This window comes from Gobio gobio (assembly GCF_949357685.1).
Source record: "Gobio gobio genome assembly, chromosome: 5".
NCBI lineage: Eukaryota > Metazoa > Chordata > Actinopteri > Cypriniformes > Gobionidae > Gobio > Gobio gobio.
In genome coordinates, this window is record NC_137101.1 from 46808612 (window position 1) to 46826382 (window position 17771).

Sequence of the window (17771 nt, forward strand, 5' to 3'; positions counted from 1 at the left end):
CTCCTCCTCATGACGACCCAGAAAAGCTCCCTGAAGTTCGAGCGCCGATTGAAGAGGACTCTCCTTCGCTGGGTCCATTGATGGTCAGATTATTCTGTCACGTACAGGGGAAGAGGACCCAAAAGCAGAAGGTGATTTGACAAAGTTTAATAGATGAATTCAGTTCAGGCAAAATAACTCAAGTGGCCACAAGGCATGTAAATCCAACAGAAAGTCTCTCAGCGTTAAATCCAACAGAAGAATGTCTCAGTTTATGGGAACAGAAAATCTTTCAATAATAAGGGAACAGAATAGCACGGTCAGGATCGGCAACGGGATTCCCCGGAGGTTGAGAAAGAGGCTGGCCGTAGAGAGCAAGAGAACGCCAAACCGTAGACCACTCACGTAAACTGGAGACTTGAACAGAGCAGAGACGAGGTGATAATATCTGTTAGAGATGAACACGCACCAGACCGGACTCGATAAGACAAGACAGAGGCTGGAATATCAGGCAAACAGGTACGTAACATTTGGCAATAATCTGACAAAGAACAAGAGAAAGGAAGGACTAGAAATAGAGAGTCTAATCAGAGAAGGTGGGAAAAGGGTGAGAACGATAGAGATAATGAACGTGAATGTGTGTGCGTAAGGGAATGTAATAATGAGTGTGACCGGAAGAGGAAGAAAAAGAGAAAGAGAAAAGAACCAGGATCATCACACATTGTGTGTCATTACGCATTGTGATAGGGCATTTTATTTCCATCCATTTCATTGCATCTGACAAGCTACAGATGTCGGTTATAATCTATGTGGAAATGGGAAATAGTTCAGTGCAAATGTAATGTCTTGCAGCTTTCTGAATGGTTGAGACAGGCCTACATCATACGTTATTTTATCAAAAATAAAACTAAAGGAATATGCATGAATACAATGATTCCGTAGCTGATGAATTATTGCAGAGCATATTTCACTTTTCTTATTAAAAGTTATTTGCTTTCTTAAACATGGTATTTTTATTAAGTCGTGATTATCAATATTTTAATAACTTTTCTATGTAAAGCATTAGGGCTGAGTGGTATATCGAGTTTGCACAATATATATTTTTACATTTTTTAAAGACAATATAGAATGAGGCAATACCGTTTATATCGATATACAGTAGATTGATACGAACGCATCTGAAAAATAGCGGAGTACGCACAATGAGCTGATGCAGGGAAAGTGCATAATACAATTTGTCCTCAACAAGACACATGCTTTATATTAAGAGCTTCAAAATAACTGGATATAGTTAGATATAGATATATACGCTCTGAGAGATACTTGTGCTGACAGACAGATAAATAGCCTATTTGTTCTGTTTAATGCGTTTGAGATGTGGTGCTTTCCTCAGTGCATTACTTACATTTCACAGGTATATTCTCCATCAGTAAATGTTAGAAAGTCATGCAATATGTTCATTTTATGTCAGGAGAGGACGCCCCTTCTGCAAGTGAATCTCTGCTAAAATTCCGGGAACTAGCGCCACTGGGTGCATGCGCGCCAAACAGATGGAGCACAATAGAATAAGGATGCAATAATTCTGACTAAAGTATACTTCTAAAATATTTGTTGTTGGACAATAAATGTGCATGTGGAATTTTAAACCTAAAAGTAAGTATATTATTATGAAAGTGACCATTAAAATGTGGTAATATATAAATATAGGCTAATATGCTTTTGTTTTTATTTTCATTTTTAGTTTAGTGAATTTAAAAACAAAATTATTAATTGTAAATAGACATGTGCCTGTAAACGGTAATACGATATATCACAATAATGAACATGCACGATATTGTTACCGTGGGCACTTCAAAATACCGTAAATAATTATTTATTACATATTATTTCGATTTCTTAGAATGCATTTTAAGAATACTTTACCCATCAACCGTTTAAAATGAACTCGTCAAAGAGGAACGCGCACTGATGTAAACAAACTCAACGTGCATGAGCACATAGCGGAACGAGTGAAGGAGGCGCTGAAGTGCACATTCACTCTCTGACAGCAGAGGGCGCTGACGGAACAGCAGAAACAGCTGTTTCCCCGGTAACCCTCATAAACAAAACCATTTTCTGTATTCGCTATGGTGCTCATCACATAACCAAATACTTTAATACTTAAAGACTTAAGGCTATATTTTAATCTGGACTACATGTCCTAGATATTGTTTGAATATGTTCTGATTTTTTGATGTTGAGTCACACACTTTACAATAAAGGCTCTATTATTTAACATTAGTTCATTCATTAAAAAACTGACAATGAAAAATACTTCTAAAGCATTTATTAATCTTAGTTAAATGTAAATTTCACCATTTAATAACACATTAAAATCAAAAGTTGTAACTGTATTATTTAATGGACCTGAGCTAACATTAACTAACAGTTGCTTAACTATACGTTATCAAAGAATAATAACTTCTGTATAAATGTAGCTATTTGCTTTTGTTAATGTTAATGTATTAACTAGTGAGACCTTATTGTAATGTGTTACCTATTGTTCATTTAGCTATAATTATTTAGCACTTTAATCTGTTTTAAATGTTTACTTTATACATTTTTGTGTATTTCTTTATTGTATTTAAATGTTCAGTTCTTTTGTTATAAGAAAGTTATTAAACCTGTTATAGTATGACAACACTTTTTTTGCAACGAATTTCAATATCGTGATAATACCGTATACCGTGATAAAAGCTTCAGCAATTAATCGCAACATGAAAACTTGATACCGGCACATGCCTAATTGTAAACCTCCAATTTGCACATAATATAGCCTACATTACATTCACTGTATTGGTTTATAGCTTTCAATATTAACATTGTTTTTAGGACATCACCATTTAGGACTAAAAAAAATATATTAAAAAAATGTTTTATACTGATTTTTTTGCATCCAAATAGGAAAAATTTGAAAATACCAGGATGTAAACCGTGTATCGCCATTCAACCAAAAAACACAGATATGATTTTTTGGTTATATCGCCCAGCCCTATAAAGCATTTTTATTTACCATTGTGTATGAAATGTGATATATAAATAAACCTGCCTTGCATATTTAACTTTACCACCATAGCCTACTAAAGTGCTGACTTTGTACTTTTGACTGAATGGTTTGCTTTATTTCTTATTGGAGAGCTTCCTATACCTTTTACTTATACTTTTATAATGGCCATTATTGATTATTAAAACTGACGTTTAACAAAAAAGAGAGTTGTGTTTGTCATATTTCATTTTATTACAGTACATATTCACATATTGCCTGAACCACATATTTATAGGTTGAAAGTTATATTTCATTTTGTTTTAAATATGCATGCAGTGAAGATAATCAATGTACGCTTTGCCTGGACCACATTTGTGTGGCTATTTATGTTTAAGATTCTTAAAAAAAAAAAAATATATATATATATATATATATATATATATATATATATATATATATATATATATATATATATATATATATATAATATATATCTCGTTGCTTTATGATATTAATATTGAACCACTGTACTCACATGGACTGATTTAAATTGTGTTTAGTACATTAATGGATCTTGAGAGTGTACATTTCTGTGCTCCCAATGGAGGCCTCACTGAGCCTTCAGATTTCAACAAAAATATCTTCATTTGTGTTCCTAAGATGAACGGAGGTCTTACGGGTGTGGAACAGCATGAGGGTGAGGAATAAATGACATTTCATTTTTGGGTGAACTAACCCTGGCCAGCCATTTGCGGATATAACAGCTTCAACTCTTCTGGGAAGGCTTTCCACAAGGTTTAGGAGTGTGTTTATGGATTTTATTTTATTTGATCATTCTTCTAGCAGCGCATTTATGAGATCAGGCACTGATGTTGGAAGAGAAGGCCTGGCTCGCTGTCTCTGCTCTAATTCATCCCAAAGGTGTTCTATCGGGTTGAGGTCAGGACTCTGTGCAGGCCAGTCAAGTTCCTCCACACCAAACTCAATCATCCATGTCTTTATGGATCTTGCTTTGTTTTGTAAGCCTTCTCTCCTGTGTGAATTCTCATGTGGCCTTTAAGAAGCCCTTTTTGAGTGAAGCTCTTTCCACACTGTTGGCAGGTGTGATGCTTCTCTCCAGTGTGAATTCTCAAGTGTTCCTTAAGGTTTCCTTTTTGAGTGAAGCTCTTTCCACACTGTTGGCAGGTGTGATGCTTCTCTCCAGTGTGAATTCTCATGTGTTCCTTAAGGTTTCCTTTTTGAGTGAAGCTCTTTCCACACTGTTGGCAGGTGTGATGCTTCTCTCCAGTATGAATTCTCATGTGTTCCTTAAGGGTTCCTTTATAAGTGAAACCCTTTCCACACTGTTGGCAGGTGTGATGCTTCTCTCCAGTGTGAATTCTCATGTGTTCCTTAAGGGTTCTTTTATGAGTGAAACTCTTTCCACACTGTTGGCAGGTGTAAGGCTTCTCTCCAGTGTGAATTCTCATGTGTTCCTTAAGGGTTCCTTTATAAGTGAAACCCTTTCCACACTGTTGGCAGGTGTAAGGCTTCTCTCCAGTGTGAATTCTCATGTGTTCCTTAAGGGTTCTTTTATGAGTGAAACTCTTTCCACACTGTTGGCAGGTGTAAGGCTTCTCTCCAGTGTGAATTCTCATGTGTTCCTTAAGGGTTCCTTTATAAGTGAAACTCTTTCCACACTGTTGGCAGGTGTAAGGCTTCTCTCCAGTGTGAATTCTCACGTGTTTCTCAAGGGTTCCTTTATGAGTGAAACTCTTTCCACACTGTTGGCAGGTGTAAGGCTTCTCTCCAGTGTGAATTTTAATGTGTTCCTCAAGGGTTCCTTTATCAGTGAAACTCTTTCCACACTGTTGGCAGGTGTAAGGCTTCTCTCCAGTGTGAATTTTAATGTGTTCCTCAAGGGTTCCTTTATCAGTGAAACTCTTTCCACACTGTTGGCAGGTGAAAGGCTTCTCTCTAGTGTGAATTCTCATGTGTTCCTTAAGGGTTCTTTTATAAGTGAAACTCTTTCCACACTGTTGGCAGGTGTAAGGCTTCTCTCCAGTGTGAATTCTCATGTGTTCCTTAAGGGTTCCTTTATGAGTGAAACTCTTTCCACACTGTTGGCAGCTGTAAGGCTTCTCTCCAGTGTGAACTCTCATGTGGCCTTTAAGGCTTTTTTTTTGAGTGAAATTCGTTCCACATTGTTGACAGGTGTAAGGCTTCTCTCCAGTGTGAACTCTCATGTGGCCTTTAAGGCTTTCTTTTTGAGTGAAATTCTTTCCACATTGTTGACAGGTGTAAGGCTTCTCTCCAGTGTGAATTCTCATGTGGACTGTAAGGTTTTGTTTATTTCTGAAACTCTTTCCACACTGTGGGCAGGTTAAATGACTTTTAGTTCCTGTCTTTTGAGCTCTTTTTTGTGAGGAAGTCTTTTTAGCCTGTGTCGATCTTTCTCCAGTCATGAAATCATGGTGTTTATCATAATGGCCTTTCTCTTCTTCCTTTTCATTGAGTTCATGACTTGCCTCATTCAATGCCATGAGATCTAAGGCAGAAACAGACATAAAACAATTTAGACATTTAAAGCATCAATAGTAGGGTATAGGGTAGTATGATATATAACCCATCCTAGTTGGTGCATTTACGTTCCCTAGCGCGCACTATACTAGAAGAGCAGCATGTAACCAAGTAGCTCCCTTTTTAGGTACTAAATCGTAATCGGAGTCTGACAAGAGGTCAGCCCTCTTGACAACTGACAAAACATTGACAACTTAAACTGTTATTGATGTTTGTAGCACAATATTTGACCGGAAGGGTAACATTGACGGTTATTTTCGTCAGTTAAAGCTTGTTAGATCTAGCATTCTGCTTCCTTTGAATCAGACACAGAGATACAGTAGTGCGTAAGATTACATTTATTTGATTGAATGGATTATAGCATTTTTTTTATTAATTATCGATAGATAGAGAGAGAGAGAGAGATACGTACCAGTGTGACTACATCTGTTCAGCGTCTCTCTTAATGAAGATGTGTTTATTACTTAAAAATAGCGATGTAACCCCATCGTTGTTGAGAAATATAATGAAGTGATCCAGTAACTTAGCTATTTTATTGCTAAAAGTCGTGGGGCGGCGTTGATAAGTTTCTGTGCTCCTGAATGTGCAACGCGATCTCCGCTCTCTGTATGCGAGTGACGTGTGTATGAGTGTGCACTTCAAAAGCCCTGTTAACATGCACACTTTTATGTCATTCCGATTAAAATCATTCTGATTGAACGATTCTGTGGATAGTTTACATGAGTCGTTATCTAAACCGATCTGGTGTTGCTGTAAGAAACACCTCAGAAAATAATTTTTTCTGCCAGTCGCAGTTGAAGTAGAAAGTGCCTGGGACAAACGCTTACAGATGAGATTACTCCAACATTATCTTCATAACTTGTTACGAAATAAAAAGTTTAACACTTAAAAGTTTAACAAAAAGTATATCGTCATAAATATCGTTATCGCAAATATTCTTGAAATACCGTGATATCATTTTGAAGCTATGTCGCACAAGCAAACCATGCCACCTCTACATACGGTCCAGGGCACGTTATGGAGTGATCACACTAGTCAAATGAACCAGACATGAACCAGTCAAAAGGCACACTTCAGATCGTATTTTTGTTTTATTTTTTAAATTAAAAAATTATTTAATCAAAAATCTATATTACCCAGGAGAAGTGATTAACTCCTGCCTTTTCCTCCTTTTCCTGCCATTTTCTATCATTAATGACACAATGCTTTCCCACCATTTTCGTTTGATCAGTTCTGAAAAGGTTTATCCCACCCCTCTCAAGCCGATTGCGGTTTCATTCTGTTTGGGCATTTTTATTCCGATTGAGGTGTTTATCTTTCCCGCAATCATCAAACATTATTCAGCAAAGCTGTTTAACGTTACTGAATGAAATGTTGAGCCCATGAAGAGGTATAAGAAATATGTATGGTATAAGAAGTATAAAATGCAAGTTTTCAGCAACATTCACCATGGATTTAATAACACAACGATAACTGTAATCATGGTATTGTGGCGGAAATAGTCAAATGTTTTTACATTGTTCATTTCAGGGTTCCTAGATTTAAATTCAAGCACTTTTTAAGTGCTTGACACTTTTCCAGCACTTTAAACCTCTAAATATTATTCATTTTAAATGTTTTAATGTGTTTACCAAAACATTATTTGTTAACCACACCAGTGGTTACCTCTCAGGTGGGTTGTTCAGGGTGTCGTGGAGGAGTGAGGTGTCTAAGTTGCAACATCTAGATACTGGGGTGCCTCAGGGCTCAGTGCTTGGACCACTTCTCTTCTACATCTACATGTCATCCTTAGGAGCTCTCATTCAGAAACATGTTTTTTCCTATCACTGCTATGCTGATGATACTCAACTCTACCTCTCATTGCAATCAGATGATCCAACGGTAGCTGCTCGCATCTCAGCCTGCCTGACAGACATTTCTTGCTGAATCAACTCAACCTTGCAAAGACAGAACTGCTTATGGTCTCGACCAACCCGAAACTAGGTTCATCAAGCATAATGAATAGCCATGAACCTTGGAGTTGTGATTGTTGATCTGTTGAACTTCACTGACCCCAATGCTAGAACTGCCAGGTCCATCAGATTTGCCTTTTACAACGTTAGGAGGATCAGGCTCTTCCTGTCGGAGCATGCACAACTCCTTGTACCAGTCCTTGTTCTATCCAGACTGGACAATTGTAATACTCTCTTGGCAGGATTTCCAGCATCACTGTCAAAATTCTGCAACTGATCCAGTATGCTGCAGAAAGAGTGGTCTTTACCAAACCAAAGAGTGAGCGTCACACCTCTCATAAAATTGTGCTGATTGCCAATAGACGTTAGCATGAAATACAAGGCACTGATGTTTGCCCACAGAACAATCCCTGGCTCTGCACCCCTATACCAAACTCATTACTGCAGACTTACGTGTCCTTCAGAAGCTTGCAGTGAACAATGCCTTATGGTGCCATTCCAAAGAGACACAAAATCATTTTCACCAACCTTTACCGTGACCGTTCCCTGCTGGTAGAATGACCTTCTCAACCCAGCTGCTGATTCTTTAGCCATTTTAAAGACACTTCTGCAACATTTGTCCCATTAATATTAACACTTACTATTCCATATGTATATTTTAAAAAACTTGCTACATGTACTATCCTAACTGGGACTGATCACAGCACTTGTATATTGTTACCCTATTGTTGGTTAATTACTTCTATTGCTCTCCTCATTTGTAAGTCGGATAACTTCGGATAACATGATCTGCTAAATTATTAAATGTAAATTTAAGATTTAAGAACAAAAAAACATTACATTACCACTATAGCTAGTAGATGGCAGCAGAGCAGGACTTATTACTGCAAGGGTCTCCACACACGGTCCTGGAGGGCCGCTGTCCTGCAGAGTTTAGCTCCAACCCCAAATAAACACACCTGAACCAGCTAATCAGTGTCTCACAAGGCCCTAGTAAGACACTAATTAGCTGGTTCAGGTGTGTTTATTTGGGGATGGAGCTAAACTCTGCAGGACAGTTTGGAGACCCCTGTATTACTGGGTCTTTCCTGGTTCAAAAATGGGTCTTCAGACAGACATGGTCATCCACACACAGAGTAATCTGTGAGCCCAGTTCTGACAGTAAAGTTTGAGATTTTTGGTTATCTTATTTTGATATCTCATATTATGTATAATCTCTTACCTTGGTATGCGTTTCAATTGTTCGTCATTGTTTACACATGGTTGCTCATTCTATTCTTTCTTCCAGACTGTGACAGTTATAGGCTGTGTGATTATCAGACACAGATATTACCTGACACTCTTACCGTCATCCTCCCACTGTCTAGCTTCCGGCGGACTGCATTCTGCATTTCCATCGTAAATTGAATACAGAAGGAAGTCCGGCAGATATTTTACTTTATAACGTGTTAAATATAGATATTTTTCTAAAACAAACCCATCGTTTCACTTCAGAATGCATTTATTAACCCCCGGAGCCGTATGGATTACTTTTATAATGGATGGATGCACTTCTTTGGGTCAAATTTTGGGCTGTCATTTACTGCCACTATAATGCTTGGATTAGCCAGGACATTTTTTAAAGGGGTCATGAGTTGAGAAATAAACTTTCCCCAAAGCTTTTGATTTATAAAAGGTCATGGTAATATAAGAATATCCTGTAAGTTTCAGAGCTGAAAACTTCCTTGTTAGTCAAAGAAAAGCTTTAATTGGCAGCCGGCTCAGCAAACAAGAGATCTGGGAATGTTCTTCCCTGTGACGTCAGAGATTAGTGAAACGCCACGCCTGATTCTGTAGCCCCACCCACCAATTTGTGCATGACATGTAATAGATGAATAACATAGGCCTACGTGGAGCTAAACCGGATCGAACTTCCAAGCAATAAACATGCCGCATACGATTAATTGGGATATCAATATTAGGAATGCATGGTTGAACTTAATTTTTATTGATGATCCAGCTCACGTGGGTTAGACAATGCGCGTTTGTTTGCTTCATTTCACTGTGGATTCGTTTGTAAAAAAAAAAAAGACTGGATTTGCAGACAGAATAAGATTCCCAACAGGAATGATGCAACACAATTATGTGAGTAAAACTGTTTGAAAAAGATTGTTTGATATCTACTAATTATGTGTCTAACTAGCATAACTGTGGTGGAAATTTTTAATCGTAGAAGAAAGCTTATTATCATTTAATCATAATGCATGAGAGTTTATTGTTCACATTTATCCATATATCAAAGGATCATGCATATGCTGCTGCTATGCTTGACTGTTAAAAACCACGAAGGAGCAAAGTGACCAGCTCATAACCTTAGAGGTCACGTCCACCTAAATGTGGGTCTCATGACCCTAGGGGTCATGGTACATCTAATTTTGAGGGTCCAAGTGTTTGCATGAAAGACATATGGGGTTATTTGAGGATGTGTGGAAAATTACAGAAAGAGGCTGACCTTGGGAAGGGTTACAGGGGAAATCCAATTGTTTAGTCCGGCAGACATCGCTCTGCAGAAATTCAGGATGGCTATATGGCCGTTGCCTCTTCTTTTGCAAAAGAATAAACCATTTTATTACATTTACTAAGATTTGTCTCTTCATATCAGAGGTTGATTAAAAAATTGCCGCAACATAACTGTCACAGGCTTGAGTATCCTTTGTATTTGAGGTGTTGTTGGTTCATTGTCCTGAGATTCGGGATCAGACTAGAACATGTATGGGCCAAGGCTCGCAAAAAGCCTGATGTTCAAAATGTATTCCCGTCCTGCCCGATGGGCTATCTTACATTGTTAACCATTCATTTCTTAATGTGCGCACTCTCTTGACTTATTATTTGATGGAAGTTTGATGGAAATTAAATTGCGGAAGTATGTTGATTTGTCTGCAGTAACGTTTTCGTACTTGTGTGTGCGTTAGTGATGCGGATTGCGATTATATTCACCGATCGGACGGGCTAAGTCAGGGTTCCCCAAAATACGGCCCGCCCCCACATTTGGACCGGCCCTCTGAACCAGAGTCCTGCATGGGCGGGTACCCGACGGGTGATCCGAGAATATTGCTGAAATGGGTGAAAAAAACATCCTAACTGTGTCGGATACGGGTGCGGGTTGGACAAGGGACAAACACGGGTCTAAACACGGGTTTAGACGAATATATATATAAAAATATATGCATGTATATTGTAGATGTGTTCCTAAAAAAAGTATGCATATTTTAGGAACACATCTACAAAAATATACCTTGCCTGTATTTCAAGTTGATAAAATAATTTCAAATCCATATTAGTTTATTTGTGGCCGTGTGGCGCGCCGTGTGCCCTCCTAGGAGATTCACAACCGCGCGCGATCTGCCTGCACTGCAGTCGTCGAGATGGATCCTGAGGAGTTGAAGAAAAGATAGCCGCAAATGTGGAAGTTCATCGCTGAGGAAGCACGCAGATAACTGTGGTAACAAACCAAGCACACACAGTTCTAGCGAACAGTATTTTTCAAAAGGGGACAGAACTGAAGGTGCCTCGTAGAGATGATAAGGACACATAACCATGTTTGACAGCTCTGAAGTTGTCATTGTGTTAATGGTCGTGTAATAACTTCTGTATGCTGGCAATAAACATTATGTTATGTTATGCTAAACATTAGATTTTTAGTTTGATGAATAGATTTAAAATCATAAAATCTCCACAATAATACTGGTAGTCACTCCGGCCCATGTAATTTGACCGACCCGGCCCCCCATTAAAGAAAGGAAAAATGATGTGGCCCTTACAGAAAAAAGTTTGGGGACCCCTGGGCTAAGTAATAAAAAATAACATCCCAATTAATCGCGGGAGGATGAGAGATAAATCATTGTGTTTATTTGATAGACACATTGCGAGCCCTGTGGGCGAATTACTCCGGTTGCCGTTTTTCCACACATTTTCAAAACAATTCCCCACATGTAGTGACGGGGGAGTCGAAGCTCATTATAATATGCAAAACTGTTATCCAATCATATTTTTTACTTCCAGGTCTTCAGTGCAGCACCCCATAAAAAATAAAATAAAATAAAAAAGCGTTTCAGGAGCTAGGCTCAAAACCAGGGAAGACCAATAGCCTATTACTTATTCATTATGTTTTTGAATTTAAAAACCACACGAACGTCATAAGTTGACCTCGGACAACAATATACTAAAATAAAAAAGCCAGTTCATGACCCCTTTAATATAAATACGAATGTATGGCTTGAGGGTGATTTTTTAATGAACTATCCCATTAAAGGGTTAGTTCACCCAAAAATGAAAATGCTGTCATTAATTACTCACCCTCATGTCGTTCGACACCCGTTAGACCTCCGTTCATCTTCGGAACACAAATGAAGATATTTTTGTTGAAAGCTGATGGCTGAGAATGGCCTCAGCAAGCCCTCCATAGGGATTCAGTACATTTACACGCACAAGACCCATAAAAGGCACTAAAAATGTCATTACAAAGTCCCTCTCACTATAGTGGCTCTACAATAATTTTACAAAGCGCCGACAATAGTTTTTGTACGCAAAAAAAAATATCAAAATAACGACTTTATTCAACACGAACTTTGGCCTCTGCCGTGAACTCACGAACTCACTGTGACGCTGCTTTGAAACAATCGGCATTGTAAAAATTGCTACATAAATAAAGTTGACTTGACAACAATATCTTTAAAACTTTAAAGAACCTCGGTTTTAACTCCTTAAGCTTCATGAGCGCGTGCACGGGTTGAAGCGCTATTTTTAGCACGAGTGTAATGTTTGTTAATAGATTTAACGTAAAAAAACATCATTAATCTTGACAAACTATATATCATTCTAAAGGTCTAAACCTCAAGCATCGAGGACAGACCACTGTTTTTCAATGAAAAGCTTATAACGGCTGTATTTTTGCATGAATGTAAGCAATACACATCAAAACAATTGATAAGAAAAAAAGAGCACATACCGTAGTTTCCTAATTACGAGCCACACACGCATCCACTGCTAAAAATTCCAGAATGAATGGAAAGGTGAGGGTCCACTGAATAACATCCCATAGAGCATTTTAATCCAACGAAACAATAACGGTGTAATATTGATGGTTAATCCTTTGTTTACATCGCATTTCTGCGGAGCGGAGTATCATACTAGACTGTTATGCAATAAAATAATGCACCAAAAACCGTCTCCCGGTAGCATAAAGTGGCATGGGTTTAAAGCTTAGAATGTTACGAACATAATACAACTAACCCCACTCAAAAACATGCAAAGATAGCCGCGATATAGTCAAAAATATCCAACCATTGCACTCGTTTTAGCTGATGTCAGGACGTGCTCATCCAATGATAATGTCTGTTTATCTGGAGCCAATAAAAGCGTTGAATCGTCATGACTGACAGAAAATGTAGCCAATGAACACACGATTCCAACGAGACCTCTCATGTGTATATTTGTCACATGGGCGTGAATATTTATTCATTTGAATGTGGCGCGCTCTCCCCACGAGATGCTGCAGTCTGTGTGACACACACCCCTCCCCGGCGTCATCTGACAGCTAACGGGCTAGTACAGACGGACTCTTTGTAGTAACTGTTTGCTAATCTTACTAACTGGACGGAATTTATTATCCAATGGATCGTCAAAAGAAGTTTGTATTGTGCTGAAGATGCTTTATTTGAGCTCACTCGAAGCAGCGATGTGGAAAACATTGAGGAGAGTCAAGACAGCGATGACGGTGCTTGTTGACAGAGAAGTTGATCCAATAACATACCGGTGAGTCGCTATGTGTAGTTGTTTATGTATATTGAGAATGTTTGTGAGAATGTATTTATTTTATTGTTTCTGTGTGCTAGAAAAAATGCAATATACCAGTATGCATTATACATATGCTGATATTTTGCATTTTTCCTAGCACACATGGGGAAAAAGTATATATAATGTTTCCCCATGTGTGTGTAAATAAAACATATATATAACACATGTAATTGTTTATATATATATATATATGTATATATTGAGACTGTATTTATTTTATGTTTTTCTGTGTGCTAGAAAAATTACAATATACCAGTATAGATTATACATATACTGATATTTAGCATTTTTTCTAGACACACAGGAAAAAAAAAAAAAATATATATATATAATATATAAAATGCATTTTTTTCCCCTGTGCTACAAAAAACAAATTGACGAAAAAAGAAAAGTTCTGGACGGCCGACCATCTGTGTGATTGTTGATTTTATGTCTGGCCATCAATATGAATGCTCACTGTATAGCCGGCCGTTAGATTGATTGTAGGACTGTGTGAGAATGTATGGGCCACCGTCAATATGAATGCTCACTGTATAGCCGGCCGTTAGATTGATGCTTGGGCTGTGTGAGAATGTATAGGTGGCCGTCAATATGAATGCTGTCTATCCGACTGCCCATCAGTTTCATTGTTCATGGGATGGCCTGTAATTAGAGTGAATGATGACAGTGTGATTGTTGATTGAATGGGCAAACTATACAGAAATAGGACATGCAGTGCTAATTCTCTTTCCTTTCCTTGCCATTCTACAGGCATCAGGTTGAGTCTTCAGATGAGCTTATGGCATCCAAGCACCAGCCAACCAGCAGAAAAGAGAAGAAAGCTTTCAGATTCTTCAAGATCTGCACTTGCTGTTGTAGACCTGAATCGGCCAGTAAAAGGCCAGTAAATGTTTTTTTTTTTACATTTGCAAATTGTGTGTGTTTTTATAGCTATATATTTATATTATATTGTTATTTATATTACTAGTTATATTTATAGTTATTATACTTATATTACTTGTTGTATTTTCAGTTGCAAAGAAGTTTAGCTCTTTTTTATTAATATTTCATTTTTATTATATTTTTATAAGTTCTGTTGTACAAATAAATCACTTATACAAAGTCTTATGGTTCTGCCTATTATTTTATAGTTGAAAAAGCATTCAAGCATCATATATGATGGCTAAAACAGCTTGCAGTACCCTTCATAACATTAGGTTATCAAGTCTCCTGTAGGTTTCTTGGCACCTGGACATATTCTTAGAAAAAAGCATGCAGGAACCCCATTTTTCATGATATCTTCGTCTTCGTTTAAATATAAACTGATGAGACTTGTGCCTTTCAATTCATTAACTAACTGGATTCCTCCAGGCTTATTTTCATATATTTTACATCAAATAATAAAGTGTTCATTGTAGCACAAATCATCTTCAAGACACTTCAACTTCTATAACAGTTTGTCTTTCTAAGTTTTTTTCTACTTTAATGTTTGGGTAATAAACTGTAAAGTGTCTTCTTTTTAAAGATGTCTAAATTGTGCATGTAGTGCAAATTGTTTAGCAACTGCAATTGTTTTAGTTGGGAGATGTCATTTCTGGGGATGTGCCTCAAGCAGGCGGAGGGAGAAATGGAACAGACATAGTCTTGGAAAAAAGCTTGCAGGAACCACATTTTTCATTATATCTTCCTCAAACTTGAACTATAAACTGATAAGTCGTGTGGCTTTCAATCCATAACTGAACTGGATTCCTCCAGGTCTATTTTCATATATTTTTACATTAAATAATACAACATTCTGTGTAGTGCAAATAATTTTTGAGGCATTTCAACTATTATAATTTTTTATCTGTTTGAGAAATATCAACTCTGATTGCTTTTTATTAGAGTCCCAAGTGTCTTCTTTCCAAAGATACCTTAATTGTGCCTGTAGCACACTGTTCTCAGGAGCTATAATTGTTTTAATTCAGGTAGGTCGTTTTCAGCTGTGAGCCCCAAAGTGGGGGTGCAGCTTATCAGGTTAAAGGGTGAAATTGAAATATTACTGAGCTAGAACTCTATTCTTATTTAAATTAAAGTGTACTCTATTTAGATCATCACAGGTAAAAGTACACTGCAAAAAATGCTTTTCTTTTCTCCAGTCCAAATCAGGGCTGCACGATAATGGTTAAACTGATAATCACGATTATTTTGCTCCAAATCCTAATCACGATTATTCTATCAAAAAGGGTAATGTAGTTATGGCCATTTTGCATGTTCTCTACAAACCTACACTTCACCCAAAAGGCCTGTAGGTGACACACCGACTTCATTTCACCAACTATGATAATCTCATTAGATGGTAAATCAATACAAAATCAATACAATATTTTTACTGCAACAGTTCGTTTGCAGCTGAGACCAAACACAGATTCAGATTGCCCTGCAAATTCGTAAAGCAAAGAACGATGCTCTTTGAATAAAAAAAAATTTCCCTGGCTGTCGCCGTTTTCCTCCCATAGAAAACCGTTATAAATAAAAAACTTAACATCACTTAATGTAGCCCACTAAGTGATATTAAAAGATCGAATTCTGCACAAACCAATGGTTCTGTATAGTATGCTTTATCAGTATAATGTTTACTAAGTTTGGTCTTTTAATGTCACTGTGTGCATTAAGCCGCATTAAGCGTTTTCATTATGGGAGGAAAATGCTTAATTAAACGTGTTGTGTTCATATTCAGCGCTCATCTGCTTTTCTGTACATAGTATGCCTTATTAGCATGGTGTTCACTAAGTTTGGTTTGTTAATAACACTGTCTAAGTTAATTAAGCCACGTTAAGATTTTTCACATTTTCATTTTCACACACACACGGCCCCTCCCCTCCATGCACAGCACCGTCTCCATGAGAACGAGTGTTCGACATTGAAAGCAAGTTAGCTAAAGGTTGGCATCTCGTGAACAGCTTTACACAATCACACATTAAAAAGTGGTACAAAAATATTTTTAATTCAGAATATAATTTTGTCAGTGTGTTAATGTCGACCCGAGAAGCGATTGCTACTTTAGAAAGTTAACTAGTCGCAAGTTTGATTAAAGTCAATTAAAAGCACTTGTCATTCCTGAAACTTTGCGGTATATGTGGACGTTGGTCCTCTTAAGAAACAAGACCAACCTTTTCTTCAAATTGTGAATGTAGTTTAGACTACAGAAAGCAAGCAGTGCAGCCGTTATAGTGCGATCGACATAAAATCCCTCTATAAACCAAAGAATCTAACAGCACAAAAAATGATTTACATTGAGTATAAGCTTTGCTTGTTATGAGAGGATCTGTGAGCGTGTAGACTTGAAAATATCAAATGAGTGAGTTGAGCTTTGAGAATGAAACCAACCTGAGTGTTCCTCAGTTTCTTCATGTTTCACTCTCAATGTTTCTTCAATCTTCACGTCTTCTCTCTCCTCTTTCTCTGTGTGTTCTTCAGTTTCTTCATGTTTCAAACTGAATACATTTTCAATCCTCAAGTCTTCACTCTCCTCTTTCTCTGTTTGTTCCTCAGTTTCTTCATGTTTCAAACTGAATACATTTTCAATCTTCACGTCTTCACTCTCCTCTTTAATAAACACCATCTTTATTAATGATCTCAGTCGCTTCACCAGGAGTTTTTCTCTGTGTTTGTCCTGTTTAAGACGAGAATAATTAACAGAAAGAAAAATAAATCCACATTGTGTGCATCGAGTGCATCTCAATCAGCTTTATTTCAGTATCAACAGTCTCAGTAACACTCAAAACTAGCACTACAAACTAATAAAAGAAAACAAATTACACAGACACTATATATTTATTATTTAATGATTGTAGAAATCAAGATATAAATAATAAAGCGCTTTGAATCACTGAATCATTTTCCAAAGCAATTGATTCAATAGTTTCATAAAGCTCAGTTTCTCTCATCACTCGCCAGAGACTGAACTCGTGTTTATATGATGAACTGATAAAGAGAGAAATGAGAAGCTGCTGCTTCTGTTACTCGTGAGTTTATTCTGTTACTTTACTCACACAACGTTAATAAATGTTAGATAAAGCAATGCAATGTTACATTTAATAATAAATCAATCAATCTGCGTTGCCTGTAAAACTTTGAAGATTGTTTCTATTGTTTTAAACGCTTAAAAACACAAACCTTTCTCTAGCCGAAACACATGCAGGAGCGCGGCGCGGACTTATGACGTCACACCACCACACCAAAATAAAAGTCCGGTTCACTGCTGAGTCCACATTCACAGAAGTGCACACATACAAATAATACAAGAGATGACAGAAATTCAGAGTTGAATGCATTGGTGTAATAGATATTTAAAATACATGTTGTTCGATGATGTGCTGAAAATATTAGGAACCTAAAGACTGACAGACTTTGTCTAAAAGTTAAAACTGTTTTGTTTAGGGGAATAAATTATTTGTATA

At 37.3% G+C, this 17771-nt stretch overlaps 1 protein-coding gene across 2 annotated transcripts; it reads right to left on the minus strand.

The window, feature by feature from the left end:
• Positions 1–3545: 3545 nt before the first annotated feature.
• Positions 3546–17555, minus strand: LOC307126553 (uncharacterized protein). 2 transcript variants are annotated; one of them, XM_079817145.1, is made up of 4 exons: positions 17488–17547; positions 16882–16984; positions 16699–16805; positions 3546–5531 (listed from the first exon to the last, which is right to left on the minus strand). In XM_079817145.1, exon 4 carries the CDS (start codon positions 5524–5526, stop codon positions 4003–4005), a length of 1524 nt encoding a protein of 507 aa, XP_079673271.1. In that variant the 5' UTR covers positions 5527–5531; positions 16699–16805; positions 16882–16984; positions 17488–17547; the 3' UTR covers positions 3546–4002. The 2 variants fall into 2 exon arrangements, with proteins under 2 accessions (XP_079673271.1, XP_079673270.1); XM_079817144.1 differs by having other exon boundaries at positions 3552–5531; positions 16699–16984; positions 17488–17555.
• Between the last annotated feature and the right edge of the window lie 216 nt (positions 17556–17771).